At 39.1% G+C, this 24,615-nt stretch overlaps 1 protein-coding gene across 4 annotated transcripts in view; it reads right to left on the bottom strand.

The window, feature by feature from the left end:
• Positions 1-3,356: 3,356 nt before the first annotated feature.
• Positions 3,357-24,615, bottom strand: part of plcg2 (phospholipase C, gamma 2) — a 42,263-nt gene continuing 21,004 nt past the window's right edge. For all 4 annotated transcript variants that reach the window (XM_066713955.1, XM_066713958.1, XM_066713957.1 and 1 more), the window contains 22 exons: positions 24,180-24,265; positions 23,710-23,827; positions 23,135-23,303; positions 21,590-21,706; positions 21,292-21,375; positions 20,871-21,049; positions 20,273-20,473; positions 15,958-16,077; positions 15,261-15,441; positions 13,734-13,802; positions 13,266-13,375; positions 12,937-13,033; positions 12,308-12,374; positions 11,656-11,825; positions 11,197-11,299; positions 8,810-9,016; positions 7,234-7,373; positions 6,756-6,870; positions 6,333-6,500; positions 5,843-5,931; positions 5,306-5,496; positions 3,357-4,743 (listed from right to left, as the gene is read on the bottom strand). In XM_066713955.1, coding sequence (XP_066570052.1) covers positions 4,701-4,743; positions 5,306-5,496; positions 5,843-5,931; positions 6,333-6,500; positions 6,756-6,870; positions 7,234-7,373; positions 8,810-9,016; positions 11,197-11,299; positions 11,656-11,825; positions 12,308-12,374; positions 12,937-13,033; positions 13,266-13,375; positions 13,734-13,802; positions 15,261-15,441; positions 15,958-16,077; positions 20,273-20,473; positions 20,871-21,049; positions 21,292-21,375; positions 21,590-21,706; positions 23,135-23,303; positions 23,710-23,827; positions 24,180-24,265 — 2,824 coding nt within the window. In that variant the 3' untranslated portion in view covers positions 3,357-4,700. The remainder of the gene's footprint in view (positions 4,744-5,305; positions 5,497-5,842; positions 5,932-6,332; positions 6,501-6,755; positions 6,871-7,233; positions 7,374-8,809; positions 9,017-11,196; positions 11,300-11,655; positions 11,826-12,307; positions 12,375-12,936; positions 13,034-13,265; positions 13,376-13,733; positions 13,803-15,260; positions 15,442-15,957; positions 16,078-20,272; positions 20,474-20,870; positions 21,050-21,291; positions 21,376-21,589; positions 21,707-23,134; positions 23,304-23,709; positions 23,828-24,179; positions 24,266-24,615) is intronic.

The following is a 24,615-nucleotide window of genomic DNA, read 5'->3' as shown; positions in this document are numbered from 1 at the left end:
TCAGTGGGCAAACGTACAAAATCAGCAGGGGATCAAATACTTTTCCCCCCTCACTGTATAAGCACAAACTTTTGTGACTGTCGGCCACACCTTCAATGACTCCAAGTTTCCAGCATGTAAATTTGGAGAGCGTACAATCCCGCTTAGCAGGTTACATGAAAGCACTGTTCCCCCCATGATGGGGTGTAATTGGCCTCCTGGTGTAATCTAAAAAGATTGTCCCACTATGTACACAGAAGCATAATGGTTCCCAAAGAACAGCCGTTAGAAGCCTTAGTTCATGAGCGCATTCCACAGAGTGTAATTAGCTAAAGACTGGAGCAAAAACTCCTGGGATCTGCACTGGGCAATGACGTGTGAAACGGATTCCAGTCCCAAAGGAGCAATTACATCTTGTTACTACTTGATTTCATGTTGCCTCCTTTCAGTCATGTTTTGATATCCATGTTTGTGTGAGAGAGGAAAGGAGAAATGTTGTTCATGCCTAAAAATAAATCTGTGAAGACTTCAAGGAACAGGCTACATAATTAAAGGCTTGACAGAGAAATGAAGAAAAGGTGCTAATCTAACAGAAGGAAAACAATCTTAGTCACATTTTGGCCTTGGTAAGTAATGCCTAATTTTTATGGTATACTGAAAGTGGAAAAAGGAAAAAGTGGAAAAACACCACAGGATCTCCAATGTATAGCTCAGTGTGTGTGTCATTTCATATGTAATCCAATCTCATTCACCCTTGGGGCCTCTGTCAAGAGACATTGCTAAATTACCTCAAGATGTATGTGCTGATTATTCTCTATGTAAACAAAAGTGCACCAAGGGGACTAGCAGGAGGAAAAATAAAAAAATGTTACATCATTGAGACCCAACACATTTGCACCGAGGTTATGGGAGTTCAGTGGGTTCAAATGCAAAAGCATTATCCTCCATCCCTGCATGACTGCCCCTTCTAAAGAGCAAAACTAAATGTTTTCATCATAAATGGCTTCACAAAGCAATCAAATTCTATTTATTCACAATTTATCCTAAATAGGGTTTGACTTTTCTTTCTAGTTCACACTGGATACACAGCACAGCTGATTATATGTCAGGAGGCCACTGATGAAACAAGGAGCACTTTAGAACAAGTTGCATTGAAATTGAAAGATAAATAGACTTATTATTCCTAGAAACATAGACACAAAATGTACAGACTCGTGTGCACAACTTTCTCTCTCTGTCTGTCTCAGACTCACACTGTTCTAAATACCAGTCCCTCAAATTGAACTCTGGTTGACCTTGTGTTTTCCAGAGAGACACTGCAGATCTCAAACCAGTCAATATTGATGGAGTGTGTTGCTTCTGCCCGTTAGCAAACAAACTACTCTGCTTGCTAAACTGTAAGACTATTTATCTTACACTTTTATTGATAGACATTATGGAATTGAATTATTGTTAGAAAGTCTCCCTTTATTCAACACTGATGTGCTGGATCTCTTTTACCTGAATTTTACCTTGCAAACAACTGAATAATTGTTCTCCCTTAGCTTCCTGAATTTCTAGTTTGTTCTAAATTGTCACTGTCTTATGAAGTTATACATTTAAGATTAAAGTTATCTTCAAAATACTTGATCATACCTGTGTTTGTTCAGTTTGTATCTGAAACTTCTTGCTTGCTGTACTTTCTGCATAACTTTCAAACCCTGCACTAGGAAACATTTTCTTGGCTGATGGCTGTCTCTGTGTTTCTAGATCTCAGCGTGAACCTTTCTTCTACATTTTGCCTTCAACTGAGCAGGAGCGAGTAATTTATGTGTACACTGACCAATCATGTCCCTTTCATGTCAAAAGCAAGCTGTAACTGGATCCTTGTATTTGTCTGTATTTGTCGGGCCAGACCTGTGAATTATGATGCATCCCTCTCTTTGTGATTTAAGATCCACTCCCCTAATTTACACAATGCTGGTTTCTGTGTTTCATCCTGTTTTTTATGTTGTTATAAATGCAGCACCACTTATGATGTACTGCTTGAAAAGGATTCCTGGCAATGTTTCCTAAAAAAAATGGAAGAAACCTCTCTCCAGGGAATCATTGTTTCTGGAAACATTTCCTAGTGTATGCTGGGCTTAACATTTTTGTTATTGCTCCTTTTTTATTTGAAATAATAAAAGAAAAAGAACACCTTTACTCTCCGCATCTCTGCCACACAGCTGCTTTTGCTCTCTCGGGGGAGGTTTGGGCTCCTTGCCTGTGTCTTCAGAAGACCTGAGGTAGCCGTGTATTCTTTGATAGATGATCCCACTAGGGTCACAGCAGGGAACGCTTTTTAATAAACACAGTGGACTCCAAATTTGTTTCCTAATTAAAAACATTTTTCTTTCTCCAAGACCTTCTAATGATGGCACACAATGCTCTTGTATGTGTATATATATGTAAATATATACATTTTTTAATATATTTTTTTTAATTATGATTTTGTGTGTAGCTAGTTCTTAGCTACACACAAAATCATAATTAAAAAAAATATATTAAAAAATGTATATATTTACATATATATACACATACAAGAGCATTGTGTGCCATCATTATTGGTATACTTGCGTAACGCACAGAATACTGCTGTGTAGTTTTACACCTTCTGTACTTTAATGTATCAAGAATTTGATTACATATAGATTACATTACAAAGTTAATATCAATGTCAAGGGGTGGCACACTGCTCCTGGGACATGGGTGTGAGCCTGGGTTTCAAGTGGATTTCCTCCTGGTGCTGTGGTTACCCCCCACATCCCAAAACATGCTGCTTAGGTAGACTGGATACTCTAAGTTGCCCGGTAGTCTTGTGTGTTGTGTGTGTGATGCCCTGTGATGGGCTGGCATCCTGTCCTGGGTGTCCCCACCTTGTGTCCTGTGCCTGCTGGGTTAGGCTCTGGCTCACTGTGAACCTGTACTGGATGTAGTGGTTATTGCCATCAGGTGGATTGAGGGATACCCTGGCCTAGTGCTTGTGTGTCTATGGATCTCAGCTGCTAGAGGGTGAGGAGTATTTCAAAGATCAGGAGGGAGGTGCTTTTGAATTCCCAAGCAGTGTGTAAGTACATATGGTTTACAGATCAGTTGCCAACAGATTTGCCAGCTGGGCTAAAGAAAGTACATGTCAATTAAGCTTTACACCTGATATTGTTGCTCAGAGACAATTATTTATGAAATTCAGAAACTGCAATGCATGTTCTTCAGTTATAACAATAATTTATTATTACTACTGCTACTATAATATAATGTACATCACGTAACATTCGCTCCTGCTAGTCACAATGAACAAACCGCACTGTATAATCTCCTTGGATGTTGAAACAAAAAAAGACTGGGTTACTGCAATGCATAATACATGAAATATTTATTTATTCATTCATCTTAGTTTTTGCTCAACTTTTAAAACGTGTTTTCTTTCAAAGTGTCCAGGATTTATGGATGAGTTAGCAAAGCAAACCTCGTCACCGATTACATATTATGTCAGTACACCGCACAATGACCGTTTCAATATTAGTTTCTGTCTATATTAGGATTCTTTTAACAAAATATTACAACTACAAAATGTTTTGATGCTGGATGATGACATTTGCCCACGTAAGTCCTGGTGTGGTCACCCTGGAAAACTTACGCTATCAATGTGTCACACGGGTGATTCAAAAGGAAAAAACATAATTGGTTCCACTTAATTATTTCTATACAAAAGGTAACTTAAATGAATCACCTTCTAGAATGAATAACACCTTCTGCATTAAAAACTTATATTTAACTTTCTATTTGAGAAAGACGACATTTAGTAATTAGGGGGACAATGGTTCTTCTTTCAGTGCCATCAAGTTTACCCTCTACTATATTCAAAAATTTCATACAGGATGGTGGAAGAGAGATCCATGTTTGGGATCTGTGTTATGTTCATCCTGGGGAATGGCAGATCATACACATTTATTTTGTATTATCACTGTCCTGTGTGGGATTCTTGAAAAAGTGTGTGGCTAAAGTAAGTTTGTGTAATAGTTTTCGTTTAGGCTATACCTTATTGAGTTTGTGTTATTGTGCAGTGTGGAGTATGTGAGGTTTAGTTCATTATGCACCACAATCTGTCCCTCCGAATGGATTTAAATTAAACAAAAAACAATTCCAAAGTAAGAACCTATAATGAAGGGAAATTGTGACATTTCTTTGACAGTGAGTGGGTTTCAATACAGCACTTTATTCAAACAACCAAACCTAAAAACTAAGAAGTGGCAGGGAGCAAGTATACTTACTTCCAACTGTAAAACTGCAGGGCAATTCAATCAACATCAAGAAACAAACTGTCCTCAATGGCAAAGCACCAGGGCCTTTGAAGCAGATTATTCAAATCTTTCTGTTTCCTCCTCATTGCTGCCAAACTTCACTTTCTCACTAAATTATATAAATACAAACACAAGCAAAACCAAATGAAAAAATAAAAAAATGAAAAGAATGGAAGCCTAAAACCAGCTGATATGTCCACTCCACTGTGTGATGTCATCATGCAGCGCAAGCAAGATCTGCTTGTCAAATGTCCATTCCATTGAGCAGCAGCTGTCTGTCTCAGTTGGACATCGTTGTCTGTGTGCACATCAGTCCAGCGCAAAAGTCTTCAAAAGACGCTTGTAATCTCAGAGAAAGAGAGTTTGGTGCTCAAAATATTGTTTGTTTGTGGAGAGAGCTCATGAGTAAAACTTGCTGTTGTTGATCTTTTTCTCTTTCATCCTGTAATGAAAAACAGGATGATATAATTGTTTTATTTTTATTTACAATTAATTAAAAGTGAAGGATCAATATGTATAACCAATTGCTCCTAACCAGATGCAGGGTCTCTGTGCAAATTAAGTTGAAAATAATGCTGATGGACTGAATCTCCTGTCCCAAGAAAAAGACAACACAAAGACAAGCTTGAGGATTGTCCAGCTGACACTCAGTGGCCTCTGTGTTGCTGCCAGTCAGGCTGCATCTAGGCAGTGCCTTGCCCTGATGGCCCTTCAGCTCTGGCTCTAACTGTGAACATTTATGCTTCAGAAAAAAACTAAATGAAGACACAGGTGTTACAGAACAGGTGGCGATAGCATGAATGGCATTTTGGCCCATCACTTAGAGATTGCTTTTCCCTGGATGTGGAGTTTAGAGTAAAGCAGGTGGTTTATCTCAAATTGCTATGCATGCTATATATCTTTACTGCATAAGAAGCTGTGACTATAGAAACCCCTAGCCTTCAACCACCACCGTGGTTTAAGCTTTAGTTTGAGAGCCATGGTGATGCACCGCGCTGACATACTTTTGCTTGCAGGTGTCCTGGATTTTGTGCAGTTGACTCTCGGTGGTGCTGAACTCCTTCATCAGGTCATCGCGGCTGTACGGGCTTTTCTGCAGGTTCTGGTGGGTGTCGTACAGGAAGAGCTCATTGGACAGCTCAGCCTGGCGCTTTCTCAGCTGGTTGAAAGAGGAGTATAGCTCCTCTTCGGCTTTCTGTGTGAGGGGAGAGACGAGAGCGGGTAGGGTTTAAACAACATAGACAGATACTCCAAGGCTAGTACATATATTTATTAGAGGAACTGTAATATAAGTAAGCTGATTTACTCCTGCAAAATGGTGCCACAATTATTCATTCTCAGGTAAATCTAAACACTCCATTTCAAATGCTCCAAAAGCATGATAATCACATATTGCACAGCTATGATATGTAGCAAGTGTAGCTCCAAAGAACAATACAGCTTCAGATACCCAATCCGCTCAAGTTGGCCTTATGAGAGTTTCAGACATTACTATGTATGGTGTGGTATGGTGTGTCATGACAATCAATGCATAGTCTTACCTCTACTTGCTCGATTTCAATGTAGACTAGAAGAGAAGCAAGCTCGATATCTTCACTGAATCCGTTTTTCAATGGAACTGATCTGTATCCTTTAAAAAATAAAAAAAGCCTTGATTACTTGATGTGAAAAAAGGCACTGATCACCATAAATAGGAGGTCAAATACTTCAACCCTCATCCCAACCAAACCATCACGCTGAAGACACTGTATCGAAGCTTCGCACAGTTGTATTTACTATCTGAATTGAAACCTGCCTAATTACTGAAATGTCTTGATGAATAGATTTGAATGCTGTGTTTGTATTCTTCAGTTATGAGGGTGCAGCCATGCCATTACTTTTATGAGCAGAAATAGTGGAAGTGAATGTATATAGGAAGGTAGTAAATGACTGCCAAAACAAAAGTGCTGTGGTGCCTCATCATTCTAGATCTTGATTCTTCACAGTGGAGTACATGTGGCCTCTTGTGACAGTGTGACTACTGGACCTTACCGGTCTTAATGCCTTTGACAGGGAAGGTGGCCTGGGCCAGGAAGTTGGGATCAGAGAACATGTCCTCCTCATTGACCACGAAGCGCAGGAAGGTGAGGTCCGGCTCGTACACCATGAACTGCACAGGCTCCGGTGGGGCCGGCCACACAGGGTTCAGCCCGTTGTCATCTGCAGGCAGAGAACATAGCATTCAGAACTGAGCGCTGGGAGCGGCTATCAAAGTGTCTGCAGGCTTTCAATCCACCCGAGCTTTTAACTGCTTCGGCTCCCAAGGACCATGTTATATCGGGGTAGAGATGTAGTAGTACTCACTGAGGGCAGTTTTCAAATTGACTCGCCCCACTTCCTTAAATGTGGCTGTAATAGGAAAACATTCTGATAGGAATGAGATAAAACTACAGTACAGGGCCTTCACGTACTTACTCTTCACTATTGTTTTGAATTTGCTTTCCTCTGTATGAATTCCACACAGCTCCATTTCCACAAATGGGCTGGTAATGCTTCGGCCAGGCTTTGGAAGGTGGCGGGCAGCGATGACCTGTTAATGGACATTTGCAAATGAGTCATGAGAAAAGAAAAGGCAATATTATTCGCTGTACAATACTCTCAACACAAAAAGGAAATATTAATAAGTCACTTCTGTGTGTAAACCTTCTAACTTTTTTAGATCATATTTCCTATTCTACATCCTTTTTATTAATGTATATACTTTTTTCTGACAGAAAAGTGAAGACTGTTAGTATCCATATAGTGCAAAAACAAAAACGGGTCCTGATGAATTTATCAACTAAAGAGAAAAGATTGATGTTTCATTCCTGGCTAGATGTAAGAGGCCTCTAGGCTTTGGCCACACAGCACCACTGCTTGTGTTTCAATGCTGTGCGAAGGAGGAGCCCCTTACTCGGATAGTGATGATGCTCTTCACGTTCTTTTTCTCTTGACCCGGGTCGTACGAATCGCTGCGGATCATTTCCGGCTGGAGCACATAGCCAGTCATCCCATTCAGAGTGAACAAGGCGTTGTTTAACTGCATGTATTTATCTGACAAGACATACAATCACACACCTCTTGAGCTGCTGTTGGAAACTCGAGTAGTATAATATACTCGAGCAAACTTGTCAGAGCAACATTCATTATACTCATTAAACATGTTGCAATCAAGGAAAGGGCAAAGAAATTAACATCAAGAAAAAAAATGCAGGAATGTTATGTTACAACATGTCACAAATGAGTACGGATACATGGTTGCAGTACATTTGCACAATATCTGGCAGTTGTTCCAGGGTTATAGATTTTATTCTGGTAGAGTGGGTTTAAAAGGCATGGGTAATCAAAAACATACAACCCAATTTACAGCGGTCCTGCACAAACAAAACCAAAATAAGAAAAAAGACAGAGGCTTCAACAAAATGTAAGATATTCATACAATATACGACAAATTACAAGGTTATCCTTTGTGACTGCAAAATTGGCTGTTGGCAAAGATATATTTCCTGTGCCCTGTCTAGATGCCAAAAATATTCTATTTGCACCATTGTTGCAGCAAGATTGTGTAACCCATGTATTGAAGCTTTGTGTGTTGCTCCAGGGAGGCCAGGTGCAGTGTTCTGTGTAGCTGATTTTGAGAAAAATATTTTCATCCAAGGCCACAGAGAGAACAGGAGACAAAGGAGACGTGTGCCATGAAGTTTGAGGTTCCTCATTGACATCATGTAGTTGCCCGGCAACCAAAGGGAGTAATCTTCTATATGATAGCATGTCATTTAGAAAAACTGAAGACGTGTCTTACCGACTGGCCGTCTCCGGAGCGCTTTGTTATAGCTGAATAAAGTAGTAAATCAGGCCCTGAGTATTCCTTGTCCACAGATGTATTGAGGGAGTACATTTCTCCTGATCATAATGTAATGACAGAGATGCTTTGGGGGTTGGGGGGAGTGTATTCCATATTAGAGTACTGTGAGAAGAAGGACCTTTGGCCAGATGTATTTTTGTATCTAACAACAGGATTCTGGCATTGTGCAATGCAGGGGCGGTTCTAGACTTCAGGTTTCAGGGGGGCTTCGTGGGGCTGACGCGTGTGTTTCACGGTGTCAGAGCGGGGGTGGGGGGGCGGGGCTGTGCTGAGTTTTTTTTTATTTCCAGTGACAGAGCGGGGGGGGGGGTGTTGATAGTTGCTGGCAGTGTTTTGGGAAGTAACTTCTTCAATCTTCGATTCTTTTGTGGTAATATTTTTTTTGTTATGCGATCAAGCCTGATTTGATGATGCTTAGAAAGCAGATGACAAATTACTGAAGGAAAAAGATTATGCTGCGTTTATTACACCATGACGGTACACTGCTTTGCCATGGTTTCTTAATGGTTTGTATCATGGTTAAATATACTGCTGACATGTATTCATATTGCTTTTATATACTTTACCATGGAATAATCGCAATAAAGGGGAGTATCACTTTGGCAGTAGCTTAGTGTGTCTTTACCTGGAGTTTGAAAGTTCAGAGCCACCATGTGACAGCCACAGGTCCAGAGAGAGTAGGGGTCATAATTGGAGGAGTCCACTCTTTGACCCTTGGGGTAGATTCTGCTGAGAGCTTTGCGGTTGTATTTGAGTAAGTCCTTACATGTTCTCTTGGCAATGGGGGCTTTGTTTTCCACAAAAGATCGGATCTCCTTGTAGGTGTACCCAACTGGGAAGAGAAAGAAACACAATGAGAATAGCCCAGTACCCTATAGGGGCCCTCTCTGATAGGATCATAGAAAATCCATGTTTTCTCAGGTCATTCTGTAAAGTAGAAACATATTCTGTGGTTTTTCATGTCCAAATCATTCTATGTAGTCAATCCTATTTTTGTAGTCAAACTTTTTTCGATCACTGATTAATTGATTCCGCTTTAAGGCACTTTTCAGAGTTTGAACACATTTGCAGATACTTTATGTGTTAAAAAAACTGGTTATAAAGCTTTTTTAGATACATTTCTCACATCTGTAGGTAAAATTAACCCCATTCACACTGAAACAATTGCCGGCAATTTGCTGGCATTTTGTTGCCAGCAAGGTCTGTGTGAATGGGTCATTGCGGGCAAATCATTGCCGGCAATTTTCTGGCAAGGGTCCTAGTCTAATTGCCGGCAATTTGCCAGCAAAATGTCTGTGTGAATGTTGCCGGAATATGATTGCCGGCAAATTCAGCGTCAAGTCCTTGCGTGTCGACGCAGCTAACTGACACAACCAATCAGAATAGGGGCGCATTTTTGTGACCACAACACGACAAGGTTAAGCCTCCTTTGAACAACAGCTTGTGACCGTAACGGATCAGGTTGTTAGAAATGTTATTGATGAACCAACAGCTTGGCGTATGTATTGCTAACTATTGTCACACGTCAGAAGTTATGTACCAATAAATCATACAAAAGATATGATCTCTACAGGCAAACATGTTACCCCCTCAAACTGGGTTCGTTTCAAATGAAATCGGTTTGGTGTGTTTGCTGTGAAACAATGTATCAGTCAGCACTGCTGTTCACTTGTCTTGTTTACAAACTGCTCAGCTCGTAACTCAGGGTCGTTTTCGTGATTCACTCGTGTTTTCTCAGGACTCCGATCATATTGCAATTATCAAGTGGGCTTGGTTCCTTTTGTATTAATAAAACACCGGATATTTACATTGTACGTGATTAGTGCATATAAGAAATGGCAGCATAACGCGTACAATAACAAATACATATGACTACATTGTATTGTTTACTGTATATTTCCTATACACGTGTGTAAATTTGATTTTGTAAATTGCATTATGCTTTGAACTGTACTGTAGTTTTGCACTTTGTATTGCTCTTATTTGTAAGTCGCCCTGGATAAAGGGCGTCTGCCAATAAATAATTAATAATAATAAAGACGGCAATACTACATGTACTCTAACACATTTGACTACTTCTGATACAACCAAATAATTCATGGGTGCGTTCACGCTGTGCAGGATGTGCGCAGATCTGACCAGCAAAGCGATTCATTTTCATAATGTATGACAACAGTGTGAATAGTGACGCATCCAACTGTCTATTTAAACTCACTATGTAGTTATACAGACACAACAATAGGCTGCTATATTTGTGAATATTATAATCAGCCTTGCGCTGCCGAATGGCGATTGTTTTGCCTATATAAAAATATACAATAACACAGTAGTGTCTCCTAAATATCCATCTCGGGGTATTTTACTGCTACTGCCATATCTTTAAACGGGAAATGATCGCACTTGTACAGACACGTCCAGAGTGCCGGTCCGGGTCCGATTCTGTACCGTCTCATCCCCAGGGCCACAGCGCTCTTGCCAGCAGTCTCTGTTTTCTGTGTGAATGCATCCTTGCCAGCAATTTTCTGGCATTCAAACCCAGTGTGAATGGGGGGCAAGGGGAAAAAAGCAGGCAAACGTTGCCAGCAATTTGCCGGCACTGTTCCAGCATTTCAGTGTGAATGGGGCTTAATATAAAACCAATGTTAAGTGCAGATTGGAGATTTGAACAGCAGGGGCCAGCAAAGGCTGCTTTAAATGTAAAAATACTTGGAGGGAATTTTGTAATGGCTATAAAATGTTTGTGTTATTACAGTATCACATATACTTCTTCTTATTATTATTACAACTGCTGCTTGTTTAATTATTATTAATAATAATGAAAATTAGTATAAACATCAAAAAGGTTGGTTTTTTTATAAAAAGGGGTGTTCAACTCCAGTGTCAGAGTTTAATTAACAGTTCAATGCTTTGAGGAATGTTCAGCTTGTCAAGAGCAAAGTGAAAGCAGCTTCTAGACAACACTTGTCCTTCTGCAATTTTCAGCAAAACCATAATGTTGGATTCAGTACATACCAAAGCTGTCTTTGTCTTTGCTCCGTGGCTGGCAGTAAACAACAAGGTCAGACATTTCAATCGCCACTTCATCCCTCTTCTCAATCTCTTTCTGCTGTTCGATCTGTAATTTAAAAAGGAAGCAGTAAGCATGTGTGTTGTAACAGTGTAACATCGTCGTCACACTTGTCAGTTTATCGTTGATTTTGATCAAGACCTCTCACAATCATTTCCTTAATAGCAGAGCCTTGCTATAATAAAAGTGTATAGTAAGGTTACATGCATCAATGTATTTTAATTATTTTACAATGAATAAAACCACACCTTCTCACACACATACACACACATGCTCACACACACACACACATATATATATATATATATATATATATATATAATATATGCATGAGCACATTTCAGAAATGACAGCCAATATAATCCACTGCCACGTAAGTTGTTTTGTTTTGTGTGTGAACTTACTTTGAATTGCTTGCTTTTTTCCTTCTGTGTGATGTCCCAGATGACTTTATACCACTCAAACAGATCCTCCACTGTGTCCGTGGCGATGTCGAAGGGCAGCACTCCCTGGGCCTCTTTGGTTTGAATGGTGAACACAAATGACATCCCGTTCTTTACCTGCTGACACTTGGCTAATAGCGATACACAGGAGAGAAGTTAGGTCAGGCTTGTCCAGATATCATCGTCAAACTGACATGGATTTTCAAATCTTATTTGCTCCAGGGCAAAATATTCCAACACCCAGATTAAGTGAAAAATATTAATTTAATTTCTCTACTCCATACCTAAGTAGTTTTTATCTAGATTATAAAATTATACACTTCACAAAGGGATATTAAGACAATTATGCCAGCTAAATTGTCAGAAAGGATACTTTTGTCACTTTTTGTTTTTATTACTATTACATGTATAGGTGAGGTGAAACATCATTTAAGGTACAATTTTACTTTATGTCATGGACTACTGTGATTTAGCCTTCACATGTTGAAATAGACTTTTCTCTTGAACAATACCAAAAATCTAGACGTTAGTTAGTAGAATTATTTTTGGTAACACACTGCGGTAAGAGAAAACAAACGCCTCTCCCATTTGACAGCAGTGGTTGAGTCCTTACCAACTGAGCACTGTGAGATGTCCACTATGCCTTTGCAAAGATCTCCTAGCGGGTTATCTTCAGTGGTCTGTGCACAGAGATAAAAAAGGAAAGACATTTTTATAAAACTATTAATCAGACCCATATGAGTGTGTGGCTCTTGGAATTACATCCTCCCTGCAGCCTTTGCAAAATAGAAAATTATTATTATTATAAAAACTTCGGACAAAAACAATACAAATCACCTGCCTACTCTCATGCACATTGCCTTGCTTTAATAAGCGTGTGCTAATGCCTTCCATATATAAAGTCTTACGGCTATGCAAACAAACAATATTCAAGCTAGCCGGAGGACAGTAAAGCAGAATGTAAGCTTTTCGTTTTTTCTTTATTAACTTGAAATTCCTTTAATAAAGACTCTATAAACAGTGGTGAAGTGTGTTATGTCAATCAATTGTGCGCTGACAAAAAGGAACCAGACACGCTTTGCAAATGGAACCGGGTTTGGTGCTTCTAGATCATTTCCTTGCCTCGTCTGAAATCCCAGAGCACAACTGTAACTGTTTCTAGATAGTTTTTCTGGTAAGTATGTTCTGGTGTGTCTTGAAAATGTTCCTTTGAAAGACTGGGAAGCTCCGTTTCGACGTCACCTTGTTCATCGGCTCCACGTTGCTGCTGTTGAAGACCTCCTCCACATAGTTAGATGGGAAATATAACTGGAGCTTCCCACCATAGTCACCTTTCCACCTGGGGGGGGCGAAGAGCAAGAGGGAATAGGCTAGCATTCCATATGACCCATTTCCACATTAGTAAGCTGCTTTGATGAAAGAAATGCTTTGGAATTGGAAATGCTCCACTTTTACTCAATCTAGAATTACTGGAAGGCTCTATTATCAGGAAACCAGCAAAATCCTGGACCTGTTCCTCATAGCCCGATACCAGCCCTATTATTTATGAAGGGAAATTAAAACTTTCTTACCAGCCACTGTCCTCTTTGACGACATTGTGGATCAGAGCCCCTTTGCAGAAGTTCAGCTCATCGGTGCGCATCGCTCTGTAGTCGTACAGAGCCTTCACTGTGCTTTTCGGCTGTCAACAGTGAAGAACAAGAGTCAGTACATTTCTATGTCATTAAGCTTAACCATCTCACCCAGTTGGGAAGAATCTGGGATTCATGTTTTTTGTTGATTGCCAGACTGAACTGCACTACTCAGTTGCAGGTCTGAACCAGTAAAGCATTTGTAATTGCTTTTGTATCTCCAACAGACGTTCAGAAAAGTATCGGCTTGCTGCTAATCGCATTCCTGCACCCACTGATATACACTAGTAAATGCAACAAAACACTGCACAAAATCTACATGTTGTAAATGACAAAACCAAAAGAAAACAAAAACATGAGAACAAAAACTTTTTTGAAATAACTATCTGAAAAAATACTTAAACTTACCAGGGATGGTTCTATTTCATTGGGCTCCACATACATCTTGAGTTCATACAGGGATGCCGAATCTTGTTCCTGTGAAACAACAGACACTGGCACTGAAACAGGGACAGCCCTTACTGCCCCTTCACACAGGTGATTATTGTGCTAACAGTCTCCCTCCCTGACCTAAATACTCAGCTGCACACACCACATCACAGTCCTGCAATCAGACATGTGTGTGCACTGCTACACACTGTCTCCTAATCGCCTAGTGGTAAGTAAATGCTTGTCGTACATTGTGTTGAATACATTTAAAGTGTCTTCTTCATCTTTAAGGCCTCATTGTGTGGAAAAGGATTTCAAGACTGATCCCTTGATAAGAAGCTAACATCATTGGTTGAGTCAATGTAAGAAATTGCATTTTGTACTCTGGAGACTAGCCTGTATAGATGTAGAATTCTTACAGCCAAACACCATTGGTAGAAAAAACTATGATGTCAGTTAGTTAGGTCTGTTTATAGCACTGATGTATTGCATTCACAAAAACTTCTAACTTTGATGAGATTTAATTTGATGAGATGAGACAATTAAAATACTAGGATATGATTCCTAAAATATGTGGTGCATATTTCAGCCTGACCGTAAAGACGAGAGGCTCTATCTATAAAACAGTTAACTACCTATTCATCTTGTAATCCACTTACACTTGGCTACATAAAAAACTGTGGTATATCCTAGTTGTAGTAAAAATGTATACTTAAAGTCCAGAGAGAATGTGTCCTTTGTAATTCACTGTGTATATTAGAATCAGATTGTGAATGACAAGGAATTTTATACTGGATGTAATTGTGTTATTTATAGATTTTACAATTGCCTCTTCTCACCACTCCAAACATGTATATGAATCATAAATACGTAAGTGTCTACACTTCCTAACTGCCACAATCTTTGTATATTGCTAGTAATGAATTGACTGTTTTGTTTTGATCCCTCTCAGGGTTAGTCAGCTCACAACCATATATGTTACAAACGTTTTGTATGTTTAGTTTATAAGCTTCCTGTAAATGTCTAGGATGTCACTTGCCTTGAATTGGGCCATTTATTTGCTGCACTTGCTGATTCATTGGCCATGCATACCTATAGCTTCACATTTGCTAGCGCTGTGTGATGACAAGATTCTTTATACAGCCCTTGGAGATGGTCAATAAAGTAAATAAAGACAATTCTTGATTGAGCCCAATATATTAGGAAAGGAAATGGATATTGATAAGTACATATAGTATACATCAAATGATATACATTATTACGCTTGATTATTTGTCTGTATTTGTAACAAAATGCATTGAAGAAAAACATTCCTTGATAAAAAAAAAAGAAAGCTTTGTATGCTTGAAGTACAGTTAAAAAATGAGATCTAAACATCCCTGACAGCTGTGGTGTTTTTAGCAATACTGAGAGCACACTGAGATGGCTCTTCTGGGTGGGGGTTGGTGGGCAATGAGGAGGAACGCCACATTGAGCCAGCTGGGTGAGTATGAGTCAGGGACTTACTGTGCTGAATCTCTGCACCACCTCCTCCGTGACAGGGTAGCGCAGTTTAATCTTCCGGTACAGCGGCTTGGTCCGGAAATAGTTCACCAGCTCCACTAGACTCTCGAACTCCGTGGAAGTGCCCAGCACGAACATGGAGCCCTCCTTCTGGATGCGGCAGTGCTTCACCATGCCGTCCCCCCTAGGATACCACACAGCATTATCTCCCACACTGCTTTTTGTTCATTTTTAAGGAATTCATTAGTTACTTAGTTAGTTTGGTTCTCTGTATTTGTATCCCTTTTAAATGCAATAGAAAGTCAACAGGGTTCTACGAGTGCATTTTCTTTTTCTTTTTTTATCCAGCCTTAAGCCTTCTGGTGACAAGTGACAACGGGCATATGCAAAACAAGAAGATTTTGCAATTGAGGAAAAACATTTTAGGTTCAGCAAACTTTCTGTTTTATGAATAGGCCAGTTTTGATCCAGAGAGATTGTTTAATTATTTATTAACTTCTACTGTATTTTCAGATAAGAGAACTGGAATGAAAATGTAATGTAAGCTTTTCTTTAATGAATTTCATAATCAAGTGGGTTCAGTTTTGCCCAGCTCTCAATGAGTGTCAGTGTGTAAAGTTCACATGCTGGTAAAGGTAGATGAATATGGCCCTGGTCTGTAATCCTGGGTGATGGAATCAACAGAAGAATGGACATTAACCTGAAGGTGATGGCGAAGGAGTCGGGCTCTTCCCGCTTCCGGATTAAGAACGCTCCGTCTCGGGGGATCCGCATCAGCATTTCCTCCGCTTCTCCTCGGCTCAAATTGCTGTAGTACCACCTAGCAGGAGAGAGACCGGGGTTAACACCAAGTTTCTTATTTATTGATATAGTTATTTCTGTCTTCTCAATTGATTCTCCCAATTTCCTGTTGCATGTATTTCCATGGTTAAGTTGGGGGCCTACACGTACCTCATCCTGTTTTCTAAGGTATACATCAATCGTGGGGAAGTTTCTGTATCTGAATTCGCACATATTAGTGATTTGCATAAAAACAGCAAGTTTCCAATTAAGGTATACAGTATGCTTAGAACAGTTAGGAAGGATATGCTTTTAATTTCAAACCAAACACAAGTGCAAACATTGATCCTAAATGGTACTAGTCCTATTATTAGTATACACTGATGTGCAGACATTGCTGAATGAAAATCACACATTATTTAAGATGTATTTGTTCAATGTTACAATGAGAAAAGAAGAAGCCAGGGTAGAAACAAATCTGTTGACAGTAAGAATGAATTGGAAACTGGCCTCCTTATCATATAGTTACTATACAATCTCTTATGTAAATATTCATTCATACCAGCCTGCTGGCATGGTGATCACGATGATGGTATTTTAAGTAAAAACATTGGACACTGAAACAAACCACTCAATTACTGTTGATAAACCTCATCTTTTTAATTCATTATTTATTCTGAAGACTTTTAACTAAGAGCATGGAGAAAAAGGCAACTCCAGAAGTTCTCATTTTCAAAGTGATAAGAATTTAACTGTATTTGGTTTGAATCCACTTCTTTAATTCTCTCACTAACCTTGAAGGAAAATTAAACATATGATAAAAAACCAGAGACGCAGATGAAGTCTGAAAGAGTCTCAGCTTAAACCTGTTGGTTTAAGTCAAGTAAAACAAAGCTCACACAAGGTAATTCAGCATTACAGTTTTGTTAACCAGCGACTCTTGACACTGTGCACAACATTGATGTTTTATTTTCAGATCAGTTAGTAACAAAACATTATTAGAATATGTAAATGTAGGACAGGCATATAGCACGCAATATTTTTGTGGTACCATGACCACTGTTATTTGGAGCAGAACTGGTAAGTATGGTTTAACCAGATTCAGGCCAGCTATTCATAGGGTTTTGTGGCCTCTTTTATATTAAGAGTTTAATTATGGTTCCTTCAGAGGGGTGGGAAAGATGGTCTCACAACATCAACGATAAAGAGAAATCCCTCCCCCTCCTCAAGTTCTAATCTTCTTGCTTGTTTCTCCTGTGTAATAATTAACCACAGTTTTAGGGAAGTCCCTAAACTGTACTGAAAAAACCAAGAATAAAATAAACTCAAGTTCTTGATTGAAATTATAATACTTAGCCAGTAACATTATCCAGACTGCTGTTGGTTTAATGTTTAAGCTAATAGTTATTATTTCTCAGTTGTACATTAAAAGGACTTTACGATTATCATTCATATCCAAGTGAATGTACAGTGAGTTTACACTTTGACATGGCAACTGCTGATAGAAATGCAGATCACACATACATTCCTTGATGGGCACTTGGTCCTGTTCTCAAAGAGCCCTGCCACATTGAATTGGGCAGCTTTAACAGAGAGATAAAGGGAATGTAATGTCACACCACCACTGCCATATTTGGAAATGTGGTCTTGGTGATCCTGCAAGGCCTAAAAAACACTCAGGGTTACATTTTTTAAAACCCCTGTGGTTGATAAAACCATGGTTGGTAAATATTAGAGCTTACGAGAAATCAGGCATTATGTTTCCCACAGAAGTTACACCTAACAAAGTTTTAAGTTGCATTTTCCAAAATAAAACACAGCAACATAAAAACATTGCAAATACTATAACATACTGAGTAAAGTAACATGTCAAAAGTAATACAATTATAATGTAATAAAAAGTAATGTTTTATTTACTCATCACAAGTTTAGGGACCACAATTTAAACAAAAATAGTGAAATCACAATAGTGCAAAGTTAACGCAGTTGACAAATTGGTAGACAAAAGGAACACTGTGTATACATTAATTCCATGGTTGGCAAAGGATTACTTTATTTTGAATTAATATGTGAATTTATGCATACAAAAATGTTTTTTTTTCTACTTCATATAAAAAGATTAAAAAATAGATGAAAAGAGCAGACAAAAATCTAAGTATGGCCCTTTAAGGGGTCCCTGAACTCTCCCAGAAGGGTGTGGTCATGCAGCCTGTGAAGCTCCTGTTGTTTGATAGGTATATGGTTCATTTCAGAAATAGCATTTCTTATTCATTATTTAAGTTTCAGCAGTTCACATTTATTAGTATTAGTTTTGCCACCTTTTCTCGATGTTTCTGTTTGCTCTTCTACTGGGATGTATTTGCTGATAGCTGGAGAAACCCTTCTGCAGTGTTTGCTGCCTTGTGTGTTTGGACATTGTTGAGGAGGCCTCAGGTTGGCTCCCCCATATACATGCATCCTAGCAATTTGGGTAAGACCTATAGGTAATTTTTTCTTTACTTTGGGTTTTTTATCTTTGATATGCTAAGGGATAATTGTTGTAGTTTGTTTGGGTGTGTTTATTTATTTAATTAATTATTACCCTTTTGGCACATTTTACCATTGTTTATATTTTGAACCAGGCCTATGTTTATTTTTTTTTGCAATGGATTAGTTTGATCACAGATGATGCCGGGACTCTTGGGATGGTCCTTGCCTTGGATTTTACTTGTTTGGTTTGTACTTTATATTTTTGTGTTTGGATATCTGGCTATCCCTGAATGAGTCTAACGCTTTTCCTTGGGTCTGATAACTGTGCTCCCAATGATTGGGGATCTTATAGTTAATATCTGTAGACTATCTGGTTTTGTGTTTCTTTTTATCTTCTCCCTTTTCTGTGTAATGTTACTCTGCAGTGTATTCATAAAGTATATTAATATTTTGGGGAATTAAGTACTAGTCTGGAATCTAATGTGTAAATTGAATTATCTTGTCAAAATTAGGACTCCAAATAGACGACTGAAAAGATGGAATTGATACAAGGTATGGTATGTTTTGAAGAAAGTCTCAGGATATCGGATTAGTCCAATCATTCAGACTAAGTAACTTATAGCTCTGCTGGAACAAGCAACCCTAGTATTTGAGTTTGTGCTTGAAAGTATATAATATATAGGTTCAAGATGTAAAATATAATCAACCAATGTGGTGATATTTCCCACTTCCTAAAAACACTTCACAATAATGGGCATTAATTCCTCATGAATTCCAATAGTACAACACGGGAAAAACACATGAATACATGATGTAGTTCTTATGAACTCAGATGAAATTATTTTGTAATTCAAATATGTGAATTCATAATGATTTAAAGGCTCTTATTCATATGGAATTCATTTTTAATAAATTTAGTTGATCATATATATAAATCATGTCTTCACACATTAATTCATAATTCAAACAAATATAATAAAGTCCTTAGTCTTGTCTTGTCCTGTCAGATGAGTCTAAGAATGTACACTAAAATATGTGGGTATAGGTGTTTCATGCTGCCCAATTTGACTGTGCATCGAGTCAAACACGGGTCCGCTCTGTGATCATCAGTGCATTACATGGTATTCAATAATAATAACAATAACAATAATAATAATATCTTTATTTATTCAGTGCTTTTTTGATGGTGCTCAAAGCGCTTGAAAAATGAAAAATGTAACTGTTAATAAGATCACAATAAAATACTGAGCAATAATAAAAGGATTAAAAAAATGTTTGTGCATATATTTATCAAAATATCTCGAAACATTAAATAGGCTACCTTTTTTGTACCCCTACCAACAGTGCCAGTATAAATACTATGCAAAATGTAAATATATGAACGGTATATTTTACTGATATTTCACCATGAAGCTCCTACAGCCGATCTGCCTGCATAAAGTTTCCAGTATCACTTCCTCCCAGGTTTTTCTTTAAAATTATTCTAACCAGTCAAAAGCTCTCAGTGCTTAGTCCCACCTTTCATAAGTCAATTACCCAATCAATGAAGAGATGTTTATGAAAGTAACTCTGCTCATAGGTCAGAACTTCTCCGGGGGCACATAGGACACATGTAATATGTCAGAAATGAAATGCAGGAAATCGGAACTCCTCTTTGAAGACTTCCATGTTTTTGAAACCCTTGTGGGTCAGAATAAGGAAAAGCCAGCAGTGCTCCAAAATGTCATCCAGAGAAAAACACAAATATGTAGGAGGATTTGACTCACTCTTTGGATTCGTGCGGGTTGAGTCTGGGCACGGCATCTGTGAGTCTCAGGTCAAACTCCATGCAACGTAGGGGGTTTTCCTTGTAGTGCATGATGAGGCTGTAGACACTGTCGAAGTGCAGGTTCTCCGTCAGAAAGTAGAACGTCTCTCCGTTCTCCGTCCCCGAGCGGATCCGGCAGTGCTGCACTCTTCCCCCTCTCCTGAGGAGCAACGGGGCCACAGGGGGTCAGAGAGCAACAAGACACAACACGAACCTCTCAAATTCAGATGTTCTTCCATTGCTATGAGGTTGATTATTTGCTGCAAACAAAGATTCCTGTCATCTTCTACCTGCACATTCCTGATGTATAATTGCTGTTGAATGCTTAAATACATTAAAAGGAAAGTTTACTGACTGATTATTAAATCTTTCCCTCTGAATCTAGTCTCGCCATATCCAAAACTCCTCTGTAATAGCCTGAGCCTCCCTGTGGGGTTTGCAGAAGGAAACTGATGGGCAAACCTTGTTATTAATTTTGAGCCTGATGTATATGAAAACTGAATAAGAGACCCCAGGTTAGATGCTGAGTAAGGAGGATGGTGGAAGTCAAATCCTACCAAAAGGACAACGTGAAGTCCTTAAGGAAGGTGTCACTCTCGCGCACCAGGAAAGTTCCGTCTCTCCCCCCAGACTCAGCGCAGAACTCCTGCAGGAGCCTCTCGGCCGCCTGGCGCCCCTCCCTCATCTTGCCATGGAACCAGATCTCTGTGAAGTGCAGCTCTGTCTTCTTCACGTTCTGGAGAGACGGCACAGGGCAGCAACAATGAAACTCAGGGCCTTCATTGTGAACCACAAACATCATGAACTCCTTGAAAGAGCTTAACACGTATATATATACAAATATATGTACACATCTATATGCAGGGGAGGGCAGGGGGCTCCAAGGAGTTTGTTTGAGATTACCTGCAATATGGAAAAGTTGTGTGAATTGGACACTGGAGCAAAATGCTTTGAAAGACATCCTATTGGTGTGCTAACCTTTTTATTGTCCTCATCCTCTTCATACTCTTCGGCATAGTACAGCTTGTCATCGGCGATTACACAGTAGTGCCGGTACCATTGCTAGAAGCAGAGAAAAGTTGGGATTCAGGTGAGCATTATGAGCAGACTACGTCACTGAATCTTCTTAAGACAATAACAAGTTTAAAACTGTAAATACTGTAACACAAGTTATTCAAGACTAGAAACCTCCTGCAACCTGTTTTTAGGCCTGAAATTGCTTATGTAGATCAAATCAGTTGGCTCATGAAGTATCAGAATGAAAGAAACCTCTCACCTCATCTACAGGGTCCCAGATATACAGGTCTCCTTGTTTCAAGGCTTGCCGTATATCTCCTCGACTCATGTATTCATCTATTTTTGTTGTGTCATCAGCTGAACTCAGTTTCTTATGCTAAGATCAGACAAAGAATGTGTTTTATGGTGAAATTATAAAGCAGCATTAACCATTTTATACACATGGTTGATATATAAGAATGACATTTATCACTTTTGCTATACCACTGCTGGAAACTTTACATTATACACAGTGGCTTACTTTACAAACAATGGTTATACAATGGTAGATAACACTATGTAACACAATTTTTGTTCCTGGGTAGTAAGTGTTATTTCCTAATTGCTTTTGCCTCAAAAGTATAGAAAATGGCTATTATTCCCCACAATCTTTGCTTTTGGAACCAGGACAGTGATATTTTGAAATGTACCTATTTACAATGAGAAAACAGGCAAATTTGTGTCTTTTCGTTTACATAAAGTCAGAAAAAAACAACATATGAACCCAAATTAACATGTATTTATACTAAAGTAATACAAAATGACTACAAAAGATTTAGAAGTGAGTAGTTTTTCGGGATTTACGATTATACAGTAAATCACTTTCAAGAATCAGCCTCCAAATGTAGTCTCCCATCATGTTCTCATTATATTGTCCTTGGTAGCGGCATTCAAAGTCCAGTATATCCTGGTGGAAGCGCTTGCCATGCTCCTCCGAGTACCCTCCCATATTCTCCTTGAGTCTCAACCAGCTCCACATAGTTTTCGGCCTTGTGATTCCCCAGGAAGCCCTGAACCACAGCAACAAAGCTGTTCCAAGCTGCTTTCTCCTTACTAGTGAGCTTCTTGAGGAATTAATTGCACTCCAGGATCTTCTTTATCTGTGGTCCGACGAAGACACCGGCATTGACCTTTGCCTCACACAGCTTAGGGAAGAAGTCTTGAAGGTACTTGAAGGCGGCCGACTCCTTATCTAGAGCTCTGACAAATTGTTTCATAAGGCCCAATTTGATGTGCAGTGATGGCATCAGCACCTTCCGTGGGTCCACCAGTGGCCCCCACTTGACGTTGTTCCTCCCCACAGAGAACTCGGTCCGCTATAGCCAGTCCCACCTGTGGTAGTGCGCCTTGGTGCCTTGGTAGTCATTTTTGTATTACTTTAGTATAAATACAAGTTAATTTGGATTCATATGTTGTTTTTTCTGACTTTATGTGAACGAAAAGACACAAATTCGCCCGTTTTCTCATTGGAAATAGGTACATTTCAAAATATCAATGTCCTGGTCACAAAAGCAAAGTTTGTGGGGAATAATAGCCATTTTCTAGACTTTTGAGGAAAAAGCAATTAGGAAATAACACTTACTACCCAGGAACCAAAAAATAAATAAAAAATTGATACACAGTGTAATCATACACAAAGAACCTTCGTTATCTAGTACACTGTCCTACTCATATTAGTAGTCTGAGGGACCAGTCCAGACCAACAGCAGAGGCAACAGACTAGATTTGCTTGTTAGTCTTCTTGCTGTCATGATGCTTCAGGTACCTTGATGATGATTTTGCCTTTGAGCTGTGTCGGGGAAGGTAGCTGGTCAGCAATCAGTTCAATCGGCTCAGTCAGTAATTTATCCTTGAAAACATCCCGGAAAATCTTGGCCATTTGCCGCTGCTGATCGACACAGCAGTGTTCCTCGATGGATAAAATCAACGGGTACCTGGAGGGGATGGGGAAGAGGAGTATGAAAGACAAACAATGGGGCAAAAAGGGCCTAAACAAGACACTATTTTATCACAGTGTGTACAAATACAACCATAGTGGTCCTTGAACAGACTAATGGTATATGAATTTAAAAAATTAACTTTGCTGCCCAAGCTTTTATTTTAAAAATGTAGTATTAAACACAGCACTGGCACAAAAGGAGGCAGGTTAGTTTGTGGCAGCACCATTTCTCTAAAGCAAAAACTGCAATGTCCAAACATTCACTGGCAGACCAGAGGAAAGAGAATAAAGGATGCACTGTTTTTTGTTTTTTTTCCCAGAATGCTCCTACTTTATTATAGAAAAAAAAACTGCTTAATGGTCTAAGTTGTCCTTGCTTATGGTTCAAGTCCGACACTCACTCTGATGTGACAAATGCGTGGTCGTTGATAGACTTCACAACATCTTCAAATTTGATTTTAGAGGTTCGTGTCCATCCATGGTAAATAATGGGCTCTGTAGGGCCGTCCCAGCAGTCCACTAAAAAAGATGACAATGGTTAGTTTTGTATTTAAATTGCAATAAATTCTACAGGACTAATAGCTAATAGCAGGTGGTCACAAAATCCATGTTATTTTAGGGTTTCCTATTTAACTTATCCAGTGCCTTTCCATATTAAAACCAGAAGACTATTTCAGTGTGACACAACACCAACCACATCCTGCAGTACCTCCAAACACAGCAAAATCTGTCAGATTGGCATTTATTTTGCATCACAGGGACACTGTAGAAGATGCACACACAATACATTGTGCTTAGGGGAAATCAAGACAACGCCACTCATTTTAATATGACACTGGCTTTATGTATTGGTTAGGGAATGCATACTCACATTCGATGCATCGACACCCCATCCTTAGACACCTGACGTACGCTTCTGTGGAAGATTCACTTCGGAGCTGGTCTCCTGTGAGGTACCTGGAGTAAACCAGAGTTATGGTATAAACTTCAGTTGCTTTGTGTATATATATATATATATATATATATATATATATATATATTAAATGCTTAGTGCTGCACGACATTCTAAGTTTCTCTCCCCCCACCTTCTTCCCTTCTCCTCCAGTCCTATTTGGTCAAATGTGAAACTAGCCACAGTACCAATAACGCAGTTACTAAGAATGACCTGTCAGTAATTTTGTGGATGTATTTCTCTTACAAGAAAGTTCACTCATGGTATGAGTAAACCTGTGAAAATACAGGTTTTTGGTGCAACTTATAAAGTGCTTTAAGTTTTAAATATCTGCCTCCTTTTAGATATTCGGTCA

This window comes from Amia ocellicauda, chromosome 9, assembly GCF_036373705.1.
Source record: "Amia ocellicauda isolate fAmiCal2 chromosome 9, fAmiCal2.hap1, whole genome shotgun sequence".
Taxonomy (NCBI): Eukaryota; Metazoa; Chordata; class Actinopteri; order Amiiformes; family Amiidae; genus Amia; species Amia ocellicauda.
The sequence above is the reverse complement of the archived record's forward strand: the minus strand, read 5'-3'. Positions and strand labels throughout refer to the sequence as shown.